The sequence below is a fragment of the Rhinatrema bivittatum genome, chromosome 1, assembly GCF_901001135.1.
Source record: "Rhinatrema bivittatum chromosome 1, aRhiBiv1.1, whole genome shotgun sequence".
NCBI classification, from domain to species: domain Eukaryota; kingdom Metazoa; phylum Chordata; class Amphibia; order Gymnophiona; family Rhinatrematidae; genus Rhinatrema; species Rhinatrema bivittatum.
Genome location: NC_042615.1, coordinates 137,848,471 through 137,876,192, shown reverse-complemented (window position 1 = coordinate 137,876,192; position 27,722 = coordinate 137,848,471). Strand labels below are relative to the sequence as shown.

Below are 27,722 nucleotides of genomic sequence, written 5' to 3'. Positions count from 1 at the left end.
TAAATAAATCTAGAATATTGTGTCTGCTATCCTCTTCAGTCATTAACCGGAGAAAACCTGTGAAGGAGAGTTTCCTTGGCAGGAACTTCCTTCACTCCTCTGGAGGAGATGGATCTGAAGGTAGACAATCAGAAGCATCGTCAGAGACTAGGGATGAGTCATCTCTCTCACTGACATCAAATGGGGATGGAGTCCTGGGCGCTTGGCCTTGTCCAGCAGTGCAGGTACCAATGGAACTAGATAAGGGCCATAGGCCCTGGTGCCTTTGCCAGTCTAGGGTGAGCTTCCTCCTCTGAGGACCCAGCAATGATGACCGGATTGGCAGGAGGCGGGGGTGCCTTGTAGGGCATCAATGCCACACCAGAAACAGATACTGGTTGGATTAGTAACACGTCAATAAGCGTGTGCAAGAATTCCAGCAGTAGCTCAAGGAGCAATGGTGCCGGTGCCATTGGTGCTGCAAGGCCTTCCAAATGGTGAGCTGCATATGCCTCTCCAATTCCTCTTCTAACATCGCCCATGCCAAAGCAGGCTGATATGTAGGAGATGTAACCAGATCCTTTGCGGAACCGAGAGGAGGAATGGTGGCTGGCATCAGGACCGATGGAGTCCATGGTGCACCCTCGGCATTGATGAAGGACTGGTGCCCCTCGCTGTGGTGTCAATTGGAACCGATGCTGATGCTTCTTTGGCTTCTCTAAAGCTCAGCACAGTCCTTCCTTGGTGCAGAGGTTCAGAACGATGAGAATGGTGAGCCCAACAATCTTGACCTGAAGAAACCAGATTATGACCGGTCTCTAGTGCCTTTTCAGCTAACAACTTTAACAAAGCCAATTGCCTTGCCAATGTCGAAGGCTCAATGTCCATCGGTGCAGCTCTGAGGAACCTCAATGCGGATGCCTCTAATGCATCAGTCTTCTCTAGTCCAAAGAGGCACTCCATTTTATCAAGCCAGACCTTAAGTCCCTTCAGAGTCATCTTGGCACACATTTGTATATTTAAAATCATTTATATAACACTTGTTTTGTGAGATCTAAGCGGTTTACAATAAAAAAAAAAAGAGAAATACAAAAATTTATAAAACAGAAATGAGGGATGAGAAAAAAGTCAGAAGGTAACAAATACAAAAGCATAAAAGGTAAAAATCAATTAAAATAATTATTAAAAGAAATGAATCATAAAATAAAAATAGGGGGGAATAAGACTCATGATGTTGTATGGGGTTTGTTAAAGACAGTGGAATATAGAAATGTTTTAAGCATTTTTTTATGTTCAAACAATTTTTATTTTAGAAAGGAAATAAAACAGTCCCTGCGTTCCATCCAGTTAGCTGCAACTCCACAGGTAGACACATTACAGATTATAGGTTGTAATTTGCATATTACATTTAAACAGTTCTTGCTTTCACTGAGAACCACCCCGCACACTACCCTCCCCCCCCCCCCCCCCCCCCCCCCCCCAAGTTAGCTCACCCACCTCAAGAATGTGAATTAACCATTTGCTCACGTTTAGATTTATCATGAGTAAAAGAAGTCTGGGAATCAGATATTCCAAATGAGACTATGGGAGCGATGCGACAGTGACTGAATATAGCAGTCCCAAACCAGTAGGACTCTTCACTGAAGAATAGGGGAGGCTGCCGATGCCATGTGCTCCATGAACATCAGCCGCTGTAGACTTTTCCTCCACATCCAGAAGGAGGGCACTTCTGAGGCCTTCCAGAGCACTAAGATGAGACGTTTCCCTACCAGTCCAGCCTTCCGGAGCAACAACTGTTGTGCTGCGCCCCTGATGATGGAAGGATCCACAGGGTCAAATAACACTGCCTCATGTGAAACCGGCACATTCATATCCAACAGATCTGCTAGAAATTGTGAAACACAACCCCAGAACTGCCGAATTAGAGGATATGAAGATAGAAGATATGAAATAGAGTTCCAGGAGCCCCCTTACATTTAGCACAAGGCCCCGATGTGGACAACTTGGCTAGATACATAACATGAGGGGAAAGAAATGCCCTGTGCAGGAATTTAAACTGCATTTCCCTATAGTACATATTAGTGGTCACCACAGCCAAGTGCCCAAAACAGGTCTGCAGAGTGGAGGAGGCAAGAGCCTGTCGCCCATCTTTATTCCATCGATCCGCCAGTATTGAGCACATCTCTACACGCATTATTTTCCTAATAGCTTTATAGTAAACTGACAAAGAGAGTGTGCTGGCTTTATCTAGCAAAAATATCGCATCCAGGGCCTGAAACAGGTGGCTGGTGTTCTACCAAAGAAAGGGAGTGAGAGTAATGGCGGATCTGCAAATAGGGAAAAACCTGTGTACCAGAGAGATGATATAAGTCCCTCAACTCCTGAAGGGATAGAATCTGGCCCTCCCCATCCAGCACTTGACCCAGTTAGATAATTCCCTTCATTGCCCAAAGAGCGAGGGCCCCAGAGTGCAACCCCGGGGTGAACGCCAAGTTGCCTCTAATGGGCATTAAATAAGTGCACACACGAGGTACCCCCAACAACTTAGTTACATGAAGCCACGTGCGGCGGATGGGCTCTAAAAGCACATGCCACCTCAGGGAGTCGGGCAATTCTGAGGTGGGTGCCTGGAGAACATAACGCAAATCCAAGGGGGCCACCAACTCCTGTTCCGCAGATATGTTTACAAAAACCGATTGTCCCAGTATCCAGTCACGGATAATCCGCAATTGCCAGCCAAGTTATAGCTAGCTAAGTCCGAGACCCCCATACCCCCTCTCCCCAATTTCTCCCTGAGCCAGTAGAGAGGGATACGGGCTTTCTTCCCCTGCCAGAGAAAGGAGCACAACACCTTATCTAGCATGGGTACATCCCTGTATTTTAGGTAAACCGGTAGATTTTGGATTAGATACAACCACTTAGGAAGGAGGACCATTTTAAAGAGGTTAAAGCGCCCCACTAAAGATAGTGATAGCACCCTCTAAGCTTGTAATTTGCTCATGGTGTAATCCAGAACCCGGGGAATGTTAAGACAATAGAGCTGGGTCAGATTGGTGGAGATGTATATACCCAGATAACTAATAGACTCTTTGGCCCACTGCAGTGGGAAATCCCCCTCCCCTGCACTTTTTAATTCCTCAGGGGCAATGAGGGCCTCAGACTTGTCCCAATTTATCCGCAGGCCAGAAAATGCACCAAAAATAGAGAAAAGCCGTAATAATGGAGGCAATGACTTCTTAGGGTCCGTCAGAAAGACAAAAATATCATCTGCAAACACTGCGTATTTGAAGATGGTATCCTGATACTTAATCCCCCTGACATCCTTATGTTCCTGGATGGAACACAGAAAAGGCTCTAAAGTTAATATAAAAAGCTATGGCAAAAGAGGGCAGCCTTGCCTCGTCCCTCTGCAGATGGGAAAAGGATCTGACCTGGTACCATTAACAATGATGGAAGCCCTCGGTTCCCTGTAAAGCAGACCTATTGCCTTGGTGAATAGCCCCTCAAATCCCATAGCATGCAAACATTGAAATAAGTAGTGCCACTCCACGTGGTCAAACGCTTTCTCAGCATCAAAGCTGACAACCATGTAGGGGGCTGCCACTCTCGCACACAGAGCCATAGCATTTAGTAACAGCTTTATATTTGTCAAAGCCTACCTCCGTTTCACAAAACCTACTTGACCTGGAGCATTCAAATCCGGCAACAAGGTGGCCAAACGGGTAGCTAATAGTTTGGCTAGCAATTTTTGGTCAAAATTCAACAAGGAAATAGGTCGATAGGAGGCCGGGGAAAGAAGATCCTTACCTGGCTTGGATATTAAGGTAATTCACCCCAGCGAATCAACTCGTTATACGCCTGTGCCAGCAGGGCACTCAGAACATCAACCAGAGCCTTGTAAAATTTGGCTGAGTACCCATCTGGGCCAGGCGCCTTAAACTGGGGAGATCAATGAATAGCCTATTCAATTTCGCTCACAGTAATAAGGCCATTTAGATAGTTGCATTGCTGGGGAGAGAGGCGGGGCAAAGTCTGCTGCACCATAAAATCAGCAAACCCCTCCTCAGGTCTCCTCTCAGAGGCATAAAGCCTCGAATAATAATGACGAAAAGCAGCCACGATAGCTGAGATATCATTTATCACCCGGCCTGTGGAATCACGCAGCGCCGCCACATGCCTCGGCCCCCGCACAGAGCAGACCAAATTCGCCAGCATTTTCCCCAATTTATTCCCATACTGAAACAGTTTAAACTGATAATAGGTTAGGCTTTTTTTGTCCGCTGATGAATTAAGGAATTGAGGGCAATCTGAACAGACATATAGCGTTCCCTGTTCACCGGGGTGTGGGCTGTATTAAGTGTGTGCCGAGCCCTGTGCAGCTGCGCCGGTCCATAGTCGTTTTACGGTGAGCCAGGTAAGAAAGAATATCGCCCCTAATAACCGCCTTGGCCGCATACCAAAATAACACAGGAGTTGTCATATGCTGGCTGTTAAACGTCAGTAGTATAAAGGGTACGCTGTCACTCACACCCCCAAGCTGAACCCCCCAGTGATATCACCAGAAGTCCACCCCTCCCCTCCAACCCCTCGCTGTAGACAGGCATGCCCCGATAAAAGTTACCAGCGAGGTGACAGGAAGCTGTGACTCATTCTGTACACAGAGACAGGGAGAATCTTCCCCACACCCCTTCCCTCCTCCCCTCTCTGTAGATACGCATGCCTCAACCCTCCCTGCCCAGCCCTAAACCTGAGCAGAGGATAATTGAAAGCAATGGGTGGGTGTAGGTTTGCAAAGGTAAAACAAGGTTTTAGTTTTGTTTAAAAAAAAAAAAAACAGACCTCTGTATTTACAGTCCTCCCGCGAGCAGGCACTCACCGCTGCTGTTTCTCTTCGCCCGACGTGGCACGGACACCGCCGAAGTCGGGCCTTGCTGTGCGGCTGGAGCCGCGGATTCGATTTCCCCTGCGGCCCGGAGGCCGCTCCTGGTATCAGTCTTTACCGCGGCCGGAGCCGCAGACTTTCAGCATCCTCTTTGCGGTACGGAGCCGCTGCCGCCGTCACCGTCCTCCTCTGGAGCTGCAGGCCACATCCCCGGGCTGGAGTAGTGGCTGGAGCCGCCCCCGGGGCCTCCTGCAGCAGCTGGAGCCGCTGCCGACATCGGGCCTGCTTCTCAGGCCAGCCCTGCTTCTTATGCGATGACGCTGTGCAGGCCGCTGTCCACGGTCCTGCACAGTTCCTGCTTCCTCCCTCTAGGTGCGCGGCCGTGCCTCTTCACAGAATTTAAAGGGCCAGCCACAGCAAGTGTGGTTGACCCCACCTAGGAATGGATTTCCTGCCTAGCCCTATAAAAGGGCTGTCTTCACAGTACGTCTTGGCCTTACATCGGAGTTACTTCACGTCTTGTCCCGGATGCTGTTGCATCGACCACCCGATCCGTGATGTCTTCGCATCAGCCCTGGTGTTATGTCTTTATAGTCCTGGTGTCATGTCTTCAAGAGCCCTGGTGTCACATCTTCACCTTCGTCATAGTGTCACATCTTCATGTCAAGGCCCGTCTGCCCTCATCCTCAGGCCAGGCCTGCTGCTTCATGCCGATCCAAGCGGCAGGTCCGAAAGGGCTCGGAATGGTCGGAGGATCATTCAACTTCCAACATCATCATGTTGTTGGCCTTGGGAGCTTGCAGGCCTGGCAGATGGTCAGACCGTCAGCCATGCCGGAACACGCCGTCAACCCTCAGCTCGGTCCTGGATCCATATGGGGTCGGGCTGAGGCCCAAGGGCAAACTAAACACCCCCAGTGTAACAGAATGCAAGGCCATGTGCCCGACGGTGGTGCTCCGCCGATGGATCCGCCTTGTTCCAGAGTCTCGTTTGTTCCTGGACTGGTTATAGGACCGAAAAATTTTTCAGGACTTTGTGTTCTCGACCTGCTGGAGGCACCAGATTTGCCATTGTTACGACCTGCTGGAGGCGCCAGCTGTCTGGATTTCTTTTTGTAACGACCTGCAGGAGGCGCCTGATTCCAGACTTTTTGTCATGTGGCCAGTTTGAGGTTTTTACGACCTGCAAGAGGCGCCTGCACCCCTACTGGTTTTGCTGTTCTATTTTTTTTTTTGCCCGCCCTGGGTTCCTTCCCCAGGTCTTCTTGGTGTTTCTTGGTGCTTCTTGTTTGGGTCTTATTTGTTGCTTGTTTCTGCCTTGTTCTTTGTTTGTTGTTCGTTTGTCCTGTTCTCTGTTTGTTTTTCGTTTGTTTTATTTCCCGTTTGTTGCTTTCCGGTTATGTATTTCCCGTCCTCCTCATTCCCGTGTTTCTTTCCCTCGCTTTTAGCTCTCTTGCGACTCGCTCTTTCGCTTTCCGCTCTCTCGCTCCCTGCTTGCTCGCTCTCCGTTCCCTTGCTCTCTGTTCCTTTGCTCTCTGTTCCTTTGCTCTCCATTCCCTTACTCCCTCTTTTGTTTTTTGTTGTGTGTCGGTCGCGCGGTCACTGTTCACGCGGTCTCCGCTCGCTCGGTCACCGTTCCCTCGTTCTCGTGTTTCCTCGGTCTCGTGCTCTTTGGTCTCTCGTTGTTGTCTTCTCGTGTTCTGTGTTTTTACTGTTCTTGCTTTGTTTCATGCTGTCCCCGGAGATACCAGCTTCCATTTTTGGACCCTCGAATACCTCCATCCGGTATGGAATGATACCCTTTTCCTCGGACTGTTGACAGGAGGTTTGAGGAGGGGGTCTTTGAGGAGGGGGTACTGTTATGGAACCCTGCCCGTGGTTCCCCCCACGAGCAGGCAGTCACCGTTGCTGTTTCTCTTCGCCCGACGCAGCACGGATGCCGCCGAGGTCGGGCCTTGCCGTGCGGCTAGAGTCGCGGATTCGATTTCTCCTGCGGCCCGGAGGCCGCCCCTGGTATGTCCTCTTCACCGCGGCCGGAGCCGCAGACTTTCTGCCTCTCTTCGTGGCACGAAGCCACCGCCGATGTTTCTGTGATCTTCGTGGCCAGAGGCCGCAAGCCCCAGCCTGGATTAGCGGCAGGAGCCGCCCCCGGGGCCTCCCTGCAGCAGCTGGAGCCGCTGCCGTCATCGGGCCTGCTTCTCAGGCCAGCCCTGCTTCCTAAGCGACGACATCGGTGCAGGCCGCTGTCCACGGTCCTGCACAGCTCCTGCTTCCTTCTCTCTAGGCGCCAGCGCGCACCTCTTCATAGAATTTAAAGGGCCAGCCACAGGAAGTGTGGCTGACCCCACCTAGGAATGGATTTCCTGCCTAGCCCTATAAAAGGGCTGTCTTCACAGAACGTCTTGGCCTTACATCGGAGTTACTTCACTCTGGAGGCTCCTGCCTGCCAGAGCTCCGTCAGGCCTTCTATCTTCTCCATGGAGTTCCTAGTCTCGTCTCGTCTGTTCCTCGTCATGCCATGTCTTCATGCCTGAGGTCCTCGTCCAGGTGTTTCGTCTCCTGGTGTTTCGCCTCCTGGTGTCCTGCCCTCCTTGGTGTTTACGTCAGGCTCCTGAGCCTTCTGGTCCTGTTCGGCCTGGTTCCCTCGGACGACGTCTTTCCCGGGTTGGAGTGGCCTACAGGTAGACTGGTGTCCTGTGCTCCTGAGCCATCTCGTCCTGCCAGCCTTTGTGGAGCTCCGGGCGACTTATGGCTCTGTCGTCAAAGTTCTGCCTTGGCTGGATTCTTCCCTGCGCTCGTCCCGTTCTCAGCGTGGTCCGTGACCAGCCTCCTCGGGCTGTGTAGGGCGTGCAGTGGGACAGGGTGGTCCGCGACCAGCTCATTGGGTCCGCCCGTGAAGGTGGGCTGAGTAGGGCACCCTGAGAGACAGTGCCAATGTCCTCCTCCCCAGCGTCTTGTCTTGTTTGGATTTCAAGTTCCTCGTCATGTCTGTATTTCAGAGTCTTGTCCCTGATGCCGTTGCATCGACACCCGTTCCGTGATGTCTTCGCATCAGCCCTGGTGTTATGTCTTCTATAGTCCTGGTGTCACGTCTTCACCTTCGTCATAGTGTCACGTCTTCATGTCAAGGCCTGTTTGTCTTCATCCTCAGGCCAGGCCTGCTGCTCCATGCCGTTCCAAGCGGCAGGTCCGAAAGGGCTCGGAATGGTCGGAAGACCATTCACATTCCAACATCATCCTGTTGTTGGCCTTGGGAGCTTGCAGACCTGGCGGAGTGTAAGACCGTCTGCCATAGTGGAACACACCGTCAACCCTCGGTTCGGTCCTGGATCCGTCTGGGGTCGGGTTGAGGCCCAAGGGCACACTAAACATCCCCAGTGTAACAGTCATTCTAGATATCTTGGTTTTAACTTCATATTTCATAGGGATGAAGTGAACCAGGGACAATTTGGTTGGTTAGGTATGGTGTGAAGCGTTTTTAGAGCTACTGAATCAAGACAGTTTTGTACAGAGGTGTTCCATTTATCGACTAAATTGTCAATATCAGTATCAGTAAAAGAGGAGATATGTGGAAGGAGAGTGTTAGCAAAGGTTTCTGGATCAACTTTTTCCTTGCTGCAATCCATGACTTTGTGTGATGCCCCAAGGCAGAGGACAAATCTATCATAGGTCCTTGCACACCTGGGGCATGTTGTCACAAAATAAAGGGACGTGAGATCAAAATAGATGGTGGTGGCCGTTTGTGGCTGGCAGCATTGAGCACATCACCGCCCCGGGGTTATCGACATGAAAGTAAACATAGCAAAAAAGTAAAAAAACTTATCTAGGACACTAACAGAAGAACTTGGGGGGGGGGGAACCCCACGTCGACTGCACAAGGCAGCAAGAAATAATCTCAAAATATAACTAAAATTTGAAAAGTAGACCGAAAAGTTGGTAAAGTGAGGTTCTCACCCAACTGCAAAACGACAGGCTCCGTGGAAAAGAAAAGACTGAAGGGGACCTCGCATTGACATGTGATATAATGCATGATGAGCATGTTCAATGAGGCTCAGTCAAGGTTCTAGAAACTTTGACATAAGTTTACTGTGCCAGGTTCAATCTGATGTCACCCAGTATGAAGACTACTATCCTGTTTGACCTCAGGGAATGAAACTTGTGGTCCTAGATGTTCAAGGCCAGGGGATCTTGCAATGGAGCCATAGGGACTCTGGCTTAGTAGATCCTGTAGATCTATTAAGCTAAACAGTGTTTAGAAGACCAGCCTCCAGAGGCTTCCTGTTAGACCAGCATTTGACAATGAGGAGGTGGGGGTGGAAAAGAAATTGGATTCAGACGACAACCAACATGGGCCATGACTTTTACAGTCTGGGGTACTATACATAGAAATAAGGGAAAAGCAGAGGACTCCTTCTATGGCCAAATCCATAAGCAAAGCATGTCAAGCAGCACTGTCTGAGTTTTCAAGAAGGCTCATCACTTAGTAAAAATGCTGCTAGCAATAATTTTTTTTTGATGAGGATTAGGGGATAACTGCACGGAGTGGCAACTGCTACCTTTAAGAGAAACATGGGAGTAAATCTGCACAGCAATGTAGATATTACCATAAGAAACTTGCTGTGCAGACTGGATGGATCATTTGGTCCTTTTCTGCCATTATTACTATGTTACTGTTAGCATTAGGTGTGTCCCAAATTGAGGACTATATATAGGGAGCCGTAGCCTGACATCTTTGCTAGTTCAATAGTCCTCAGAGTTTGTTCCGTGATCCTGCTGTGGCCTGGCCTTTTAGCTGTGTGCTCATGGTTCTTGCTGCCTCCTGATTCCTAACTCTATTCCTGGATTCTACACTCTTTCTAGATTCCTGCCTCCTTCCTGGCTTCTGTTCCATCTGGTATTTCCTGGCAGATGCCTGCACTCAAGGGCTTAACCCACAGGAAATGGCAACTGCATCAGGCAGAAGAATGACTGCTCCAAGGCCATGGCCTCTCCATGATACGCCCCTGCTCTGGCACAGACCCTCTTTTCTGTCCTCAGTGGTATAAATCATTACAAATAGATGCAAAGTAAATAAATAGGCAGCAAGAGAAACACCAAAGCAATATCTCAGGGACACAGAAGTATTTAGCTGTAATATACATCTCAGCTGCAAATAAATAAAATAAATACTTTTCACAGAGTGAATAGTTCTTACTATTGCATCACACAATACACACAATTGTATGATTAGAAGGCAGCAGTTACTTAATGTGAATATTTTCAAGAGCATAATGAGATGTAAGTGCCAGATTCCATCTATAAAACTATGAATTGTATATATATGAAAAAGCAGAATTTAAACAAGAAATGGATTTGGGGAGCCCTACTTAAACAAGCTATCCTTTTTATAAAAATGTCCTCAATTTTCTATACTCTGACATTTCTGTCAGTATGTTGTAGAAAAATGAATTCTTTTCTGTGTTTAATTTATGCTTCTCAGACTGAATATATATGTTACCTATACTTTTCAATTGCTCTTTCATCCTCTTCATCAAACTCATCTTCCGCCTCTTTTAGATCTTTGAGATTCATTCTCTCATAAGGTTTCACTGAAAACATAAGCAAAATTAATCTAAATAAAATACATCATGATTTTGCCAAGTTTGGAGGCAATTCTTGAATAGTCTGTGGTACTGCAAGTTACGTTATATTTGTATACTGTGTTCTTAAACATCCAATAGTTCAACAAAACATTAAAATACAGTAAATAGCAATACAAAATTGTTACGGTTCTGGCTGCGAGCGCCGCGACCAGTCCCTTACCTCCGTGCTCCTGGACCTGTTCCCGCTTCTGGAGGCATGGTTTGTGGCCTGTTTGGTGACGTCCCCGTGGGGGCCGCACCGCCGGGAAGCCTCCCATGGATGCCCTGCTTCTAGGCGCACATGCGCGCCACTTGGACGCTTTTCTAGGCTGTATCCCGCCAGAGGTGACTCCGCCCAGTTCCTGACGTCAGACGCCGCGGCCTTGATAAGCCGGCCGCGGCACTCAGTCTTTGCCTTGCAATGGGTTTACCTCCTGGTTCCCTGTTGCTTCGTGCCCTGGAGTGAGCTGCCTCGGTGCTCGCTCCGTTCCTGCTTGCCTGCTACAATACCTGTTTGGTTCCTGTTCCTGCTTGCCTGCTACAGTACCTGCTTGGTTCCTGTTCCTGCTTGCCTGCTACTGTACCTGCCTGGTTCCTGCCTGCCTGCTACAGTTCCTGCCTGGTTCCAGTACCTGAGTCTTGCTGCAGTTCCTGCCTGGTTTCAGTACCCGAGTATTGCTGCAGTTCCTGCCTGGTTCCAGTACCCGAGTCTTGCTACAGTTCCTACCTGGTTCCTGTACCCGAGTCTTGCTACAGTTCCTGTCTACTGTTCTAATCTGGTTCCAGTTCTCTGTCCAGGTCATCTACCCGCCTAAGTCCCAGCAGCCAGGCCCTGACGGGCTCTTCCCAGGAGGGCTTCGGCTTCCAAGGGTGAAGCCACCTAAGTCCCAGGGGCTGTGCTCCTATGGGCTCCTCCCGGGGGAGCACCAGCTTCCAAGGTGAAGAGCATCTCTACGTCCTGCCTGAACATCTGCCTCCCGGCCTGCCACACACTAGAGACATTGAACACCTTTCCCAGTCTCCTGCAGGTCGGCCCAAGGGTCCACTAAATTGAGGCTCCATAACAGATTGCAAGGCCATGGACTCGGCGGATGCGCCTGTCCCCTTGGACCTGCCTGAGTTGGCCCAGCAGCTGCAGTATCAAAAACAGTACCCTCGAGGTCCTTACTGGTTCGGTAGGGGAGTTAACGGCCCGATTGGATGCCAGGGCCTTGTCCGACTCGGAACCAGTAACTGAGGGCCAAGACTCTTCGGTGACCCAGCTGCCGGCACCCTCTCATTATGCTGGTGATTTAAGGAACTGCCGCGGCTTTCTGAACCAATGTTTTATATGGTTCTCCCTGTTGCCTCGGCAGTTCCCCTCGGATGCGGTGAAAGTGGCGTATATCCTGTCCCTGCTTGATGGGAAAGCCTTAATATGGGCTTCTCCCCTTTGGGAAAACAACGATCCTTCGCTAATGGACTTACAACAGTTCATCTCGAACTTTTGACAAGCCTTTGGTGAGCCTGCTTGAGTAGCTACGGCTACGTCTGATCTGCTGCAGCTCCGTCAGGGGGCTCACTCCTTGGCAGATTATGCTATGGAGTTCCGGACGTTAGCCCAAGAAGTGGGTTGGCAGGATGGTAGTCTTAAGGCCATCTTCTTGGAGGGCCTCTCCGGACGCATAAAGGATGAGATGGCTGCCCGAGATTTGCCAGAGGACCTCAACGCCTTGATGGAGATGGCTGCCCGCATTGACCACCACCTACAACAACGGGCCAACGAGCAGCACTCCTCTCGCGACAGTCCTGCTTCTGTGTCTGCGAGATCCACGTCTTCTCCTAAGACTTCTCGTCTAGACACTCCCACCTGCGAACCCATGCAGCTGGGACAGTCCCCGCTCTCTGCTGAAGAAAGGCAACGTCGCCGTTCGTTGAAATTGTGCTTGTATTGTGACCAGAGGGGCCACTTCCTGGCACGCTGCCAGGAGCATGCGTAAAAACGCCAATGCCTAGGGGGTCGGGGGGAGATCCTCCTAGGCTGTGCTACAGCTTTTCAATGTACCATGCCTGTCACCCTGGAATACCCTGGAGGTTCCATTGAGATGATGGCATTCCTGGATTCTGGAGCCGGAGGTAATTTCATCCTGCAGGACTTAGTCTCCCAGTTGCAAATCCCTACGCATAGATGGGAGGTCCCGTTACGAATTACCTCTATCCAGGGGATGCTTCTTCCAGGACCTGTCCTGATGTTCACGGCATCCATTACTGTCCGCACCGGGACGATCCATTCAGAGGAGATAGCCTTCCTAGTGTTGGATAAGGCTGTCCACCCTGTCGTGCTAGGGTTGCCGTGGTTACAGAAGCACTCGCCCACGATTCAGTGGGATACTTTACAGATTGTCAAGTGGAGCCCTTTCTGCCTAGCTAATTGTATGAAAGTGCCTAAGACTCCCGCACTTCCGTTGATGCACTCCGTCCTAGGTCCTCCTGCGCCTTATGAGGATTTCACGGATGGTGGTTCCAAGACTAAGGCGGAGATCCTTCCGCAGCCTCATCCGTACGACTGCGCTATAGACCTGTTACCTGAAACCCGGGCCTTGTCCAAGTATACTTCAGAGAATCCGGCTAAGGGGGTCAAAGCGGTAGAATGCCCTGTTCCCACCTGCCAAGCCTTTGAGACCCTTAAGGAAGCGTTCTTGCTAGATACCTGCCTTATCCATCCGGATCCCATCCGGCCCTTTGTGGTGGAAGTCGATGCCTCTAATGTGGCCGTTGGGGCCGTACTGAGCCAGTACTCTGATTCCGGAAAATTGTTACCTTGTTCATATTTCTTGAAGAAATTCTCGCCGGCAGAGAGCAACTATTGTGTTGGTGATAAAGAGTTGCTAGCCGTGAAACTTGCCTTGGAGGAATGGAGACAGTGGTTGGAAGGAGCCAACCACCCGGTTACGATCTACACCGACCACAAAAACTTGGCATTCTTGAAGCAAGCCCAACGCCTGAACCCAAGGCAAGCCCGGTTGTTGCTGTTTTTTGATCGGTTTAATTTTACTCTACGCTATCGACCCGGCTCTAAGAATGTTCAAGCCGACGCACTTTCGCGCTCTTCTGAGGTCGAAGAGACTCTTGACACTCCCCAGTACATTTTGGATCCCGTGAAAGTGAGCCTCGCAGCAACCTTGGTGTCTTCCCAAAGGAAGACCGTCGTTCCACGTCGCTCCCGGAGAGCAGTCCTCACTTGGGCCCATGCCAGCTGTAAAGGGACCTTGGACTTGTTGAATCGATTTTACTGGTGGCCGACGGCAAGACAGGATGTCCAAGCCTTTGTGGGCTCTTGCCCTACTTGCGCTGTTCAGAAGCCGCTCACCGGGAGGCCCAGGGGCCTGTTACAACCATTACCCATCCCGGTGGTGCCTTGGACACACATCTCCACCGACTTTGTCGTGGACCTTCCTGTCTCAGGAGGTAATTCAGTCATTTGGGTGACCGTAGACCGATTCTCCAAGATGGCGCACTTTGTCCCCTTGCCAAAGTTGCCTTCTGCACCTGACCTAGCCAATCTCTTCGCTCAGCATGTCTTTAGACTTCACGGTCTCTTGCAGGATATAGTCTCCGATCGAGGACCACAGTTTACTGCTCGATATTGGAAAGCACTGTGCAAATGCTTCGGTGTGCAACTTAGTCTTTCGTCTGCGTTCCATCCCCAGACTAATGGGCAAACGGAACGGACTAACCGAACCTTGAAGACTTTTCTCCGTTTGTTCGTGAATGAACGACAAGATAATTGGGCCAAGTTACTCCCGTGGGCGGAGTTCTCGTATAATAATCACACGCATGCTGCTACTGGAAGTTCACCTTTCCTCGCTGTCTATGGGAAGCAACTTCGACCGCCCTTGCCTTCGCCTGAACCTAGTGCACTCCCAGCAGTGCAACTTTCAGCCCGCCAGCTTCTTTCCTTATGGACTTCCATCCAGGGGAAGCTCCGTAAAGTCGCCCAGTCTGCCAAGAAATGGGCGGATAGGTATCGTCAGCCAGCGCCTATCTTCCTTCCTGGAGACCGCGTCTGGCTTAGTGCTAAAAATCTTCAGCTACGAATCCCGTCTCGAAGACTTGCTCCGAGATTCTGTGGGCCTTTTCGAGTCGCCGAGCGAATGGGAGCAGTCTCATACCATCTACGCCTACCCTCCTCCATGCGCACACATGACGTGTTCCATGTATCATTACTGAAGCCTCTTGTTTTGTCCAGATACCACTCCCGGGCTCCTGAGCCATCGGATCCTTCAGTACCGGATGAAGTTACGTATCAAGTACGCGAGATCTCGGATGTCCGGTTCCATCAATGACGCTGGGAGTACTTGCTTGCCTGGGAGGGTTGCGGACCCAAGGATAACTCTTGGGAACCGGCCCGTAACATCCGTGACAAGGTCTTATTACGGCAGTTCCATTTGGACCACCCAAGTAAACCCGGACCGGCTAAGAGGGGGCGTAAGAGGGGGGGTACTGTTACGGTTCTGGCCGCGAGCGCCGCGACCAGACCCTTACCTCCATGCTCCTGGACCTGTTCCTGCTTCTGGAGGCCTGGTTTGCGGCCTGTTCGGTGGCGTCCCCGCGGGGGTTGCGCCACCGGGAAGCCTCCCATGGATGCCTTGCTTCTAGGCGCGCGCTTGCCACTTGGACGCTTTTCTAGGCCGTATCCCGCCAGAGGTGACTCCGCCCAGTTCCTGAAACAGACGCCGCGGGCTTGATAAGCCGGCCGCGGACACTCAGTCTTTGCCTTGCAACGGGTTTACCTCCTGGTTCCCTGTTGCTTTGTACCCTGGAGTGAGCTGCCTCGGTCCTCGCTCCGTTCCTGCTTGCCTGCTACTGTACCTGTTTGGTTCCTGTTCCTGCTTGCCTGCTACAGTACCTGCTTGGTTCCTGTTCCTGCTTGCCTGCTACTGTACCTGCCTGGTTCCTGCCTCCCTGCCTGCTACAGTTCCTGCTTGGTTCCAGTACCCGAGTCTTACTACAGTTCCTGCCTGGTTCCAGTACCTGAGTCTTGCTGCAGTTCCTGCCTGGTTCCAGTACCCGAGTCTTGCTACAGTTCCTGCCTGCTTCCAGTACCCGAGTCTTGCTACAGTTCCTGCCTGGTTTCAGTACCCGAGTCTTGCTACAGTTCCTGCCTGGTTCCAGTACCCGACTCTTGCTACAGTTTCTGCCTGGTTCCTGTACCCGAGTCTTGCTACAGTTCCTGTCTACTGTTCTAGTCTGGTTCCAGTTTTCTGTCCAGGTCATCTACCCACCTAAGTCCCAGCTGCCAGGCCCCTATGGGCTCCTCCAGGGGGGGCTTCGGCTTCCAAGGGTGAAGCCACCTAAGTCCCAGTGGCTGGGCTCCTTTGGGCTCCTCCCGGGGGAGCACCAGCTTCCAGGGTGAAGAGCACCTCTACGTCCTGCCTGAACATCTGCCTCCTGGCCTGCCACACACTAGAGACATTGAACACCTTTCCCAGTCTCCTGCAGGTCGGCCCAAGGGTCCACTAAATTGAGTCTCCATAACACAAAATAACTAGGACAAAATTTTAATTTACATGTTAATTTATTTTCTTTAGCTTTGCCAGACCAGTCTTAATGAGTCTTAATCCAAACCTTTTTTGAACCCAGCTACACTAACTGCACTAACCACATCCTCTGGCAACTAATTCCAGAGCTGAATTGTGTGTTGAGTGAAAAAGAATTTTCTCCGATTAGTCTTAAATGTGCTACTTACTAACTTCATGGAATGCCCCCTAGTCCTTCTATTATCCGAAAGTGTAAATAATCAATTCACATCTACTCGTTCAAGACCTCTCATGATCTTAGGGACCTCTATCATATCCCCCCTCAGCCGTCTCTTCTCCAAGCTGAACAGCCCTAACCTCTTCAGCCTTTCCTCATAGGGGAGCTGTTCCATCCCCTTTATCATTTTGGTTGCCCTTCTCTGTACCTTCTCCATCGCAACTATATCTTTCTTGAGATGTGGCAACCAGAATTGTACACATTATTCAAGGTGTGGTCTCACCATGGAGCGATACAGAGGCATTATGACATTTTACATTTTATTCACCATTCCCTTCTTTATAATTCCTAACATTCTGTTTGCTTTTTTGACTGCTGCAGCATACTGAACGGACAATTTTAAAGTATTATCCACTATGATGCCTAGATCTTTTTCCTGGGTGTTAGTTCCTAATATGGAACCTAACATCGTGTAACTACAGCAAGGGTTATTTTTCCCTATGTGCAACACCTTGCAGTTGTCCACATTAAAGTTCATCTGCCATTTGGATGCCCAACCTTCCAGTCTTGCAAGGTCCTCCTGTAATGTATCACAATCCACTTGTGATTTAACTACTCTGAATAATTTTGTATCGTCCAGAAATTTGATAACCTCACTCGTTGTATTCCTTTCCAGATCATTTATATATATATATATATATATATATCTTGAAAAGCACCTGTCCAAGTACAGATCCCTTAGGCACTCCACTGTTTACCCTTTTCCACTGAGAAAATTGACCATTTAATCCTACTCTCTGTTTCCTGTCTTTTAACCAGTCTGTAAGCCACGAAAGGACATCGCCTCCTATCCCATGACTTTTTAGTTTTCTTAGAAGCCTCTCATGAAGGACTTTGTCAAACACCTTTTGAAAATCCAAATACACTACATCTACCGGATCACCTTTATCCACGTTTATTAACCTCCTCAAAAAAATGAAGCAGATTTGTTAGGCAAGACTTCCCTTGGGTAAATCCATGTTGACTGTGTTCCATTAAACCATGTCTTTCTATATGCTCTACGATTTTGATTTTTAGAATAGTTTCCACTATTTTTCCCAGCACTAAAGTCAAGCTCACTGGTCTATAGTTACCTGTATCACTCCTGGAGCCCTTTTTAAATATTGGGTTACATTGGCCACCCTCCAGTCTTCAGGTACAATGGATGATTTTAATGATAGGTTACAAATTTTAACTAATAGATCAGAAATTTCATTTTTGAGTTCCTTCAGAACCCTAGGATGCATACCATCCGGTCCAGGTGATTTGCTACTCTTTAGTTTGTCAATCTGGCTTACTACATCTTCCAGGTTCACAATGATTTTGTTTAGTTCGTTTGACTCATCACCCCTGAAAACCATCTCCGGAACTGATTACTCCCCAACATCCTCATTAGTAAACACGGAGGCAAAGAATTCATTTAGTCTTTCTGCAATGACCTTATCTTCCCTAAGAGCCCCTTTAACCCCTCTGTCATCTAATGGTCCAACCGACTCCCTCACAGGTTTCTTGCTTTGGATATATTTTAAAAAGTTTGTATTAAGACTTTTTGCCTCTATGGCCAACTTCATTTCAAATTCTCTCTTCGCCTGTCTTATCAATGTTTTACACTTACCTTGACAATGCTTATGTTTTATCCTATTTTCTTCAGATGGATCCTTCTTCCAATTGCTCTCAACGAACAACAAGAACTACTAGTAAAATTCAACTTGTAATTCCCTCACTTCCACAGGCCAAATTATCCTCCACCAGAAACAGAGCCCTTTCCATTATTGGCCCAAAACTTTGGAATTCATTACCTCATTTCCTCACCAATCAAGAAAACTTAAAATCCTTCAAAAAAGACCTAAAATCCTGGCTACTCAGCCAATCTTTTAAAGACTGCACTCTATGACTTAAAGTATATTAACATAGCCTGCTATCTTTCAATATCCCCCTCAATCAATCTCCCTGTTTCATGATGCAGATGTCCTCTGTTTTTGATGTTCCCAGATATCTCTGTTCACCTACCCAGGGTTTCCACCCTGTGTTATCCTGTTATATTCATTCTCCTGTTATGTCTTTGCTCATTATTGTTAATTTTTGAAATTTTTAAATTTCAAACATCGTTCAATGTAACATGTTGTTTTGTATGTAAACCGAAGTGAAGGCAACTCTGCTATACCTCGGTATATAAAAAAATGCTAAATAAATAAATAAAATATATTTTTGAAGGATTTTTTTGGCTAAACTAGCCTCTTTCACCTCACCTTTTAACCATGATGGTAATCGTTTTGCCTTCCTTCCACCTTTCTTAATGCGCGGAATACATATGGACTGTGCCTTTAGGATTATATTTTTGAACAATGTCCAAGCCTGTTGAACACTTTTAACCTTTGCAGCTGCACCTTTCAGTTTTTTCTAACTATTTTCCTCATTTTATCAAAGTTTCCCTTTTTAAAATTTAGTGTTAGAGTTGCAGATTTACTTATTGTCCCCCTTCCAGTTATTAGTTTAAATTTGATCATGTTATGATCACTATTGCCAAGTGGCCCCACCACCGTTACCTTTCTCACCAAATCCTGCATTCCACTAAGAATTAAATCTAAAATAGCTCCCTCTCTTATTGGTTCCTGAACCAATTGCTCCATGAAGCAGTCATTTATTACATCCAGGAACTTTATGTCTCATCAGACAAGAGCAAACTGAGGGAAAATACAAGGCTATAGCAGCAACTGGCATGCATGAGCAGTGAAAGACTTTTAGGCCTTTTTCAGAAAGTTCTGGAAGAATCAATCTGTTTAGTGCTGAGCACAGTCATGGAACCCATTTATGTGGCTTGGTGAATTTGCTTGTCTTCAGACAACACTGACATCATAAACAAAAAGAACTGCCTTTAGTTTATGAAAAGTACAGTAGAAGTAATGCCTCACTGATTTTGCATCTAATGATTTTATATGCCAAAGGTGTTTTAATAACTTTTTTGTCTATTTTTTATTTTAAAACTATGTTAATAGAATATTGATTTTTTAAAGTACCAGCTGCTTCTTTTTGCATCTGTAGAACCATTTCTTCCAGCTCATCTTTTGGTTCTTCTTTTGGTGGAAGAATTCCAAAATCTCTTAATATGTCATTCCACTCTGTATCTTCGTTAGGATCCTAGAATGAAATTAAGGGAAAGGACACAATCTGTAGTCTGATGGAATACTGCATTGGTTTTTAGGATTATTGTAAATTTTCAGACTTGGTCAGCATCAATGTATATAAAAGAAGAATTAGGCAGATACTTATCTGTACTCCACACATACATGATTTTCAGAAAGAAAAAAATGTGTAAAACCATTAGCAAGTAAGGTCTGCATGCACAAGCATGGTCGTATTAGGGAATTTTGGGGATGTGTTTGAGAAGTACATGCATTCTTTTTCACCAATATTTAGCCAGGTATGTGCAAATAAAGCAATTTTGCTTACCTTTAACAGGTGTTCTTTGAGGACAGCAGAATAATCTGTCATAGAAGCGAGTGAAATCATCTGATGGTGAAGACATGGGCAGTTTCCAGATAATTCTAGAAATGTCTGGAAAGGCTTTCCTGGACATGTGTGTAATTTCCTGCACACATGACACATCCAATAGCCCAACAATCTTATATAACAACTAATATGAATTTCATAAGGGAACAAGGGAAAAAGAAATGCATGGCTGATTATTCTGCTGACCTAAGAGAACAACTATTATGGGTAAGCAACTTTGCTTTCTTTCAGGAAAAGCAGGATAAATAAGCCAAACAAGCTGCAAACCCTAGCAACTAATACCTTCCAAAATAGTACAAAATGGTAAATGTTTAAAGCATCTAGCTGGCTAAGTCAAAGCTTTTGAAAATAAATTGGGATCAAGAGGTTTAATTTAGCTCCTCAAAACACAGGCAGCCCCAATGATAGGGTTAGGTTTGAAGGACAAAGTTAGGTGAATACCACTGATTTTCAGCACTGGCCACCTAACTTGCAGGCCGATACAGTAAAGCGCGGCCGCGGTTACCCTGCTTCTAACCCACTTCTAACTCACAGTTTGGCCGCGTAAGTCCAACCCGCGATTCACTATCCCTTTTAACTCATCCTTACCGCTTCTTTAAATCAACCGGTAACCCTTTCCGCCCGCAGCATGTATATGAGATGTAAACGATCGGATTAGCTATTCCCTCCCATTCAGTAACGTGTGCCCCGACTATCGCCTTTTTAACCTGCAGTTTTGCCGCGTGTTTAACCTGCTAACTTACCGCCTACCCTTACCCCTGCATTAGTGTGCAGCGTCAGGTCAGAGAGATGAAATTTCATGGGCAAACGACCCCCTCACCCCCCGGGACCCTTACCCTGGCGTTAGTGTGGTGTGACAGCAATAGGCAGGCTCCGGTCAAAATCCCCCCCTCCCGAAGCAAGGCGCAGGGTGAAAATCGGCTCGACATGTCATTAAAACAATAGTAAATAAAGTGTAATAAAAGTAAACTTACTGCATGTGAATTTTCTTTGAACAGTCCTCTCTCCCCTCCTCCCGAGGCGCGCACTGCGACTCCCCTGCCTCCCGGGGGCAGCCGGCGGCGAAAGCGGCTTCCAGCAGCCCCCGCCGGCGAAGGTGGATGAATGGACGCCCGTACGCCTGGATGAATGCATGCCCGCCGGCGAAGGTGAGTGAATGAATGCACGCCCGTACGCGCCGACGGGTGTGCATTCATCCAGGCGGGAGCCGGCGGGCGTGCATTCATTCACTCACCTTCGCTGGCGGACGGGCATTCATCCAGGTGGAGGGAGCCGGCGGCGAAAGCGGCTTCCAGCAGCCCCTGCCGGCGGTGAATGAATGCACGCCTGTGTGTGCAATTTGGGCGCTCAAGGCATGACGTCATGACGTTTGACATCACGGTGTGTGACATCAGCGTTCGCTAATGCACTGCCTTGAGCGCCCAAATTGCACGCACAGGCGTACACAGGCGTGCATTCATTCACCTTCGCCGGCGGGGGCAGGGGAGCCAAAGCGGCTTCCAGCAGCTTTGGCTCCCCTAAGGCAGAAGTCTGCAAGGGAATTTTTTTGGAGGTAGGAAGGCTGGTGGAAGACAGTACCACCCATAATCTCCCCTCACCCATCATAAAAAAAAAGGTCCAGCCAGGAGACTCCCACATCTTCATCAGCACAACATCCAGTACTTTGAGTTGGCAGCACTGATGGTTCTGCTGGGATTTCTACAATTTTTAAAATGCCCATGATTTTCGCTCTAGCGTCTTGTTCTTTCTTAACCACAATGTTGCGAACTGAGCCCAACTTCTCTACAAACTTGGAGTATATTAAGTCTTCAGGCGGAGAAGTATGGTCTGGTAGTGGGTCAGATGGAATTCCCGTGGAGCTCCAGGAGAGATCAAGGAGTGCTGGCTAGATCAAGGTGGACTCAGCTCTACAGGAGGTCTTGAGTGGGCAGGTGGAATATCACTAGAAGTTGCTCTCCTATGATCTGATGAGGGGGAGGCCATGTATAGAGGAGTATCTAGCATGACGTACACTGGAAAAGTGGGAGAATTGGATAAGTAGGTGGTAAAATAGGTTCTTCTGGTTCCGGAATAAAGGATGTGAAGAAGTTCTTAACAATATCTGGGATTTGTTCCATGGCCTGCTGAGATTGTTGAGCTGGTATAAGAAGTGGTCCATCCTCCTCTAAGAATAAAATAGGTTCTTCTATTATTGGAGATGATATGTAAAAATCTGCATAATACAGCAGCAAAGTTCTGGGAATTGTAGTTGAAGTCCCTATGATAACAGCTGAGTCACTGGGAGATAAGTAGTAGGGGTGTGCATTCGGATTGACCGCATTAGTAAAACGCAACTCATATTTTTTTTTTACTTAAAAAATTGATTCGACATAAACGATCGGATTTCCCACATATCGAACATAGATATGTTCGATATGTGGGAAATCGCGATTGTTGAGCCAAAATAAAAATATAAACCCCCTCACCCTCCTTAATCCCCCCCCCCGACTTACCACAACTCCCTGGTGATGGAGCGAGGAGTGAGGACGCCATTTCTGCAATCCTTGGCGAGAAGCATGTGACGTCGGCGGCACGTTGAGTGACGCCGGCGTCACGTGATTCCCGGCTCGTTTGCGCCGGACGGCTCGTTCGGCCCAAAAAGAACTTTTGGCCAGCTTGGGGGGGCCTCCTGACCCCCCCAAGCTGGCCAAAAGTTCTTTTTGGGCCGAACAAGCCGTCCGGCGCGAACGAGCCGGGAATCACATGGCGCCGCGTCACTCAGACGCGGCGTCACGTGATTCCCGGCAAGTTCGCGCCGGACGGCTCGTTCGGCCCAAAAAGAACTTTTGGCCAGCTTGGGGGGGCCTCCTGACCCCCCCAAGCTGGCCAAAAGTTCTTTTTGGGCCGAACGAGCCGTCCGGCGCGAACGAGCCGGGAATCACGTGACGCCGCGTCACTCGACGTGCCACCGACGTCACATGCTTCTCGCCAAGGATTGCAGAAATGACGTCCTCACTCCTCGCTCCATCACCAGGGAGTTGTGGTAAGTCTGGGGGGGGGATTAAGGAGGGTGAGGGGGTTTAAATTTTTTTTTTGCACATATGTACATATACCCAACTCATTGGATTTTTTTTATGTCCATATTGGCCGCAAGTGGGACCCCCTTTCGGACATAAAAAATATGAACATAAAATTTTGCTCTGCACATCCCTAATAAGTAGTAATGGATGGTGGCAGTCTCAGCTGGGCCTCTGTCAAGGAAGTACTATAAGCAGTATAAAGCTGAGTTGTTAACGCTGCTTTTAATATCTCCTGGGCATATTTTTCCCTGAGATGAACTGCCAGCAGTGGAAGATGGTGTTCCTTGTATCTTGATTTCTTAAAAGAACTGGAGTGGGCAGACTGAGGAGATAGATGTTGATCGTCCTCTGTGATGGAAATGAAGGATTTTGTGCAGACTTGCATTGATGGAGGAGATGATGGATTTGTTCTGAATGGCTATACTTTGATGCCAAGATGTTCCAGCATTCAATGCACAATTGAAATTACTTGTAGAACATCACCAATGGCACTCAAACAATTGAATAAAGTTAATGGAGGACCTTCATAATACCTGAACCGGTGAAGACACTCACCTTTTCGCTAGGTCAATATAATCATCAGTCCACTCTCCCTTTTTTTTTATATATGTTTAAATATTTTTTTTTGTTATGCTAATAAGAGTGAGACTTCTCTTAGGGGCGGATTTTAAGAGCCCTGCTCGCGTAAATCCGCCCGGAGTTACGCGAGCAGGGCCTTGCGCGCCGGTGCGCCTATTTTACATAGGCCTGCTGGCGCGCGCAGAGCCCCGGGACTCGCGTAAGTCCCGGGGTTTTTCGAGGGGGGCGTGTCGGGGCGGGGCCGATCGGTGCGGCGTTTTCGGGGCGGGATGCAGCGTTTCGGGGGCGGGTCCGGGGGCGTGGTTTCGGCCTGGGGCGGTCCGGGGGCGTGGCCGCACCCTCCGGAACCGCCCCCGGGTTGCGTCTAGGCGCGCCAGCGGCCCACTGGTGCGCGGGGATTTACTTCTCCCTCTGGGAGGCATAAATCCCCCGACAAAGGTAGGGGGGGGGTTTAGACAGGGCCGGGGGGGGTGGGATAGGTAGAGGAAGGGAGGGGAAGGTGAGGGGAGGGCGAAAGCGAATTCCCTCCGAGGCCGCTCCGATTTCGGAGTGGCCTCGGAGGGAACGGAGGTAGGCTGCGCGGCTTGGCGCGTGCCGGCTACACGAAATCGGCAGCCTTGCGCGCGCCAATCCGGGATTTTAGCAGATACGTGCGGCTACGCGCGTATCTACTAAAATCCAGCGTACTTTTGTTTGCGCCTGATGCGCCTACAAAAGTACGCGAGGGCGCCCTTTTTTAAAATCTACCCCCTAGTGTGCATTTTATTCTTGTATACTGTCGTTTATAATATACATCACAATGGTTTACATGTTACAAAATCATAAAATCATACTAAAATATCTAAAAGGTACAATAAAATATGATAAAAAATAAAATTGTTAATCAATTATGAATAAAAGAACATAAAACAAAAGTAAAAATACTGTTTCTTTAAACCAATTATTGTTGTAATAGTATTTAGTGGATCCTTTTCAGCTAATCAATATGAATTGATCAGATGATGGGCGGTTTAAAACAGGAAACAGTTCAATTATAAATGAATTTAATTTCACTTGAATACGAAGTTTAATCAGAACAGTCAAATGAGGTAAAAAGATTAAAAAACAAACCAAGAATCTGACTGCTATCTGTAGTTGTCACAGAAAAATAGCTTCAGAACAAAAGTATATTCAGAATCTGACTGCAGTCTGTAGTCACAGAGAAATACTAGCTTCAGAACAGAAGTATATTCATAAACACAGTATACTAATTAGTGAAGTAGTAAGTAAGCAAAACCCTTAAGCATTCAGAGATAAACATATTAACTTGAATTAAAATAATTAAAATAGTAAAGGCAACAGACAAGAGCACAATGAATACCAGCCTTACTCCGTTGATGATTGTTGCCAAGGCAACCAGAACGCCTCAGCGAAGCCGTTTATATTCCTCAGCTGTTAAATCCAACAGCTGAGGAATGTTCTCTGTCCCGCGCTGATTCCCCGCACCAATCAACCACCAAACCCCTTGGCATGCGAACACACGCGCGAAGATGGCACCGACGCGCGCGCACGCAAAATATGGCACAGGGATGAAAAAAGTCCTATCAGGAACTAGTACGCGCACGTCCGATGATGTCACCGGCGCACGCGCACACCGCACACGTGCAAGGCCAGCAACGTCGGTCCCGGTCAAGCCGACACCGAGACCAACACGCCGCAAGCCCCGAGGCAGCCCGACCAAACCCCCGACAAAAGGAGAGAGGTATTGAAGCCTTAACAATTAGTCCTTTTTTTCAAGATAATCAATATAAGCCTGTTCGAAAAGCCATGTTTTTAGAGCTTTTTTAAAAGCTTTAAACTCTGACTCTAAACGCAATGCCACAGGCATAGTGTTCCAAATGCATGGACCAGCAATTGAAATGGATCTCTCTCGGATTAATATAAGATGGGCAGAGTTCACAGATGGAATTTGAAGCAGTCCTTTATTCGCTGATCTTAAGGATCTCTGCAGGACGTGTAACCGGATTAGAAAATTCAGCCAGTCTGTTTTTTGTCCATAAATTGCTTTGTGTAGTATACAACAAGTTTTGAACTGTATTCTTTGTGTTATTGGCAGCCAATGCAGATTGATTAAAACAGGGGTGATATGTTCATGTTTTTTACAATTTTTTACAATTTGTTAAAACCCTTGCTGCAGAGTTCTGAAGCACCTGTAAAGGGTGCAAAGTAGATTGTGGAAGGCCTAAGAGAAGGGAATTACAATAGTCTAAGGATGAAAATATCAAAGCTTGCAGCACTAATTGGAAATCATTAACATCTAAAAGCAGTTTCAACTTTCGCAACACCAACAATTTATAATATCCTTCTCGTAATTTAAGAGAAATATGTTTTTTAAAATTTAGCTGACAATCGATGGTAATTCCTAAGTCTTTGACTGATTCAGATAATACTAGTTTAATATTATTGGGTAATAAAAGGGTATTATTTGTACTAGCGAAGCTATCTTTTACTTTTCTGTCAAGGAGAATCATTTCCGTTTTTTCCATATTTAGGGCTAATTTCATATGGCATAGTAATTGGTTGAGGGCTCCGAGATAGATGTTTATTAATTTAAATGTTTGTTCAATAGTGCCAAGAATAGGTATAAAAGCTGAATGTCGTCGGCATAGATATAAAAATTTAGACCTAAACCTGCTAAGAGATGACACACTGGAAGAAGATAAATATTAAACAGGGTCGCCGATAAAGCGGACCCTTGTGGGACACCAGTTTGAAGTTGAATTTTAACAGAGCAATTATTTCCTATTTTCACTTGAAAGGATCTTTGTTGTAAGAAAGACACTATCCAATCAAGGGTTTTATTTATAAGGCCAATTTCTTTTAATCTTAATATTAAAATATTATGATCTATCGTATCAAATGCCGCAGACAAGTCTAATAAAACTAGAATATATTTTTGTCCAGAGTCAAAACCTTTTAAAACTGTATCAGTTAATGATAATAAAATTGTATCCAACATCAATAAAAGGCCCAGGTCCAGCTTTAGTAGAAAACCCGATGTCTACTTCATGTCTATGTAGCTATGTCACAGATGTGCGTCCATAATCAATCAACAGCTGCCAAATGTCAAATCGACAAGTATCAACAGCATGAAAAATAAGCATAAAAACAATCAGAAGTAAGAACTCCATTCAATATCCATGCTGAGTCCTTTCAGGGAAAACAGTATCCATGTAAAAAGATCCAGGGTGGTTTACGCTTCAATTAATTTTGTACCCATTTTCCCCCCTTCAGTCATTCTCAATAGAATCCAGATTGGCTCACTATATGCCCTCAAAAACATGTACTTTCTCCAGAAAATGAGACACAAATGGGGTGAGAATTTTTTGAGTCTTAAGGTAGTTCTTGTGTTCCAAAAGATATGTGCGAAAGGGTCGTGTAGTTTTGCCAATATATTTCAGATGACAAGGACACTGCAATAAGAACACGACAAAGCTGATCTTACCCGTTGTCACAGAATGAAATAAAATCACCTTGTCATCAGGGGTGGTGATGTGATTAGTACACTGCATAGTACAAATGGTATAATTTATACATGCTTGAAGTGTGTGTCAGCCCCTCCATGGGAAGGCTTGATTGTACTACCAAATCCCTGATGTTACGGCCACGAGGGAAGGTAAATCTGATGGGAGAGTGGGCGCTGAAGAAAGAATCCAATATGGGCCAATGTGATGAATGACCTGGCATATCTTCCCTAAGAGAGATGAAAATGTAAAGCAGGGCCGGCGGAAGCACTAGGCGAACTAGGCGATCGCCTAGGGCGCTGAGCATTAGGGGGCGCCGAGCCGCTGATGGCCAATGGCCGCCGGTGGACGTCATCCCAATGGCGGCTGAGCGGTGAACTACTGCTATGCTGTGTGCCGGATACACACAGCAAGAAGATCGGCAGGACCGTGGTACAGTCGCGTCTAAACATGCTGGTGCTCCTCCTCCTTCCTGCCTGCGCGGCTCCAGCAACATTTTTCTTCCGGGGCCGCGCGGGCAGGAAGGAGGAGGAGGAGCATCAGCCAATGCAGGAACTTCTCCTCCTTCCTGCCTGCGCGGCCCCGGAAGAAAAATGTTGCCGGAGCCGCGCGGGCAGGAAAGAGGAGGAGCATCAGCCACGTGCAGAAGAGGATCAGCGCGGCTCGAGAAGACCGGGGCTGCTGCAGAGCCCATCCTGCAGTGGCCCATGAAGAGGAGGCCCAGGGGTGAGAGAGAGACTGAGGGTTTGTACAGTGTGCATGTATGAGATGAGTTGAGAGACTGTGTGTGTGTGTGTGGGAGTGAAGACCTGAAT

At 47.7% G+C, this 27,722-nt stretch overlaps 1 protein-coding gene across 1 annotated transcript in view; it reads right to left on the bottom strand.

The window, feature by feature from the left end:
- PDCL2 (phosducin like 2) overlaps positions 1 to 27,722 on the bottom strand; it is a 152,406-nt gene that overhangs the window by 107,953 nt on the left and 16,731 nt on the right. Inside the window, exons 2-3 of the mRNA XM_029587420.1 lie at positions 19,274 to 19,394; positions 10,358 to 10,448 (exon numbers count right to left, since the gene is read on the bottom strand). Coding sequence (XP_029443280.1) covers positions 10,358 to 10,448; positions 19,274 to 19,394 — 212 coding nt within the window. The remainder of the gene's footprint in view (positions 1 to 10,357; positions 10,449 to 19,273; positions 19,395 to 27,722) is intronic.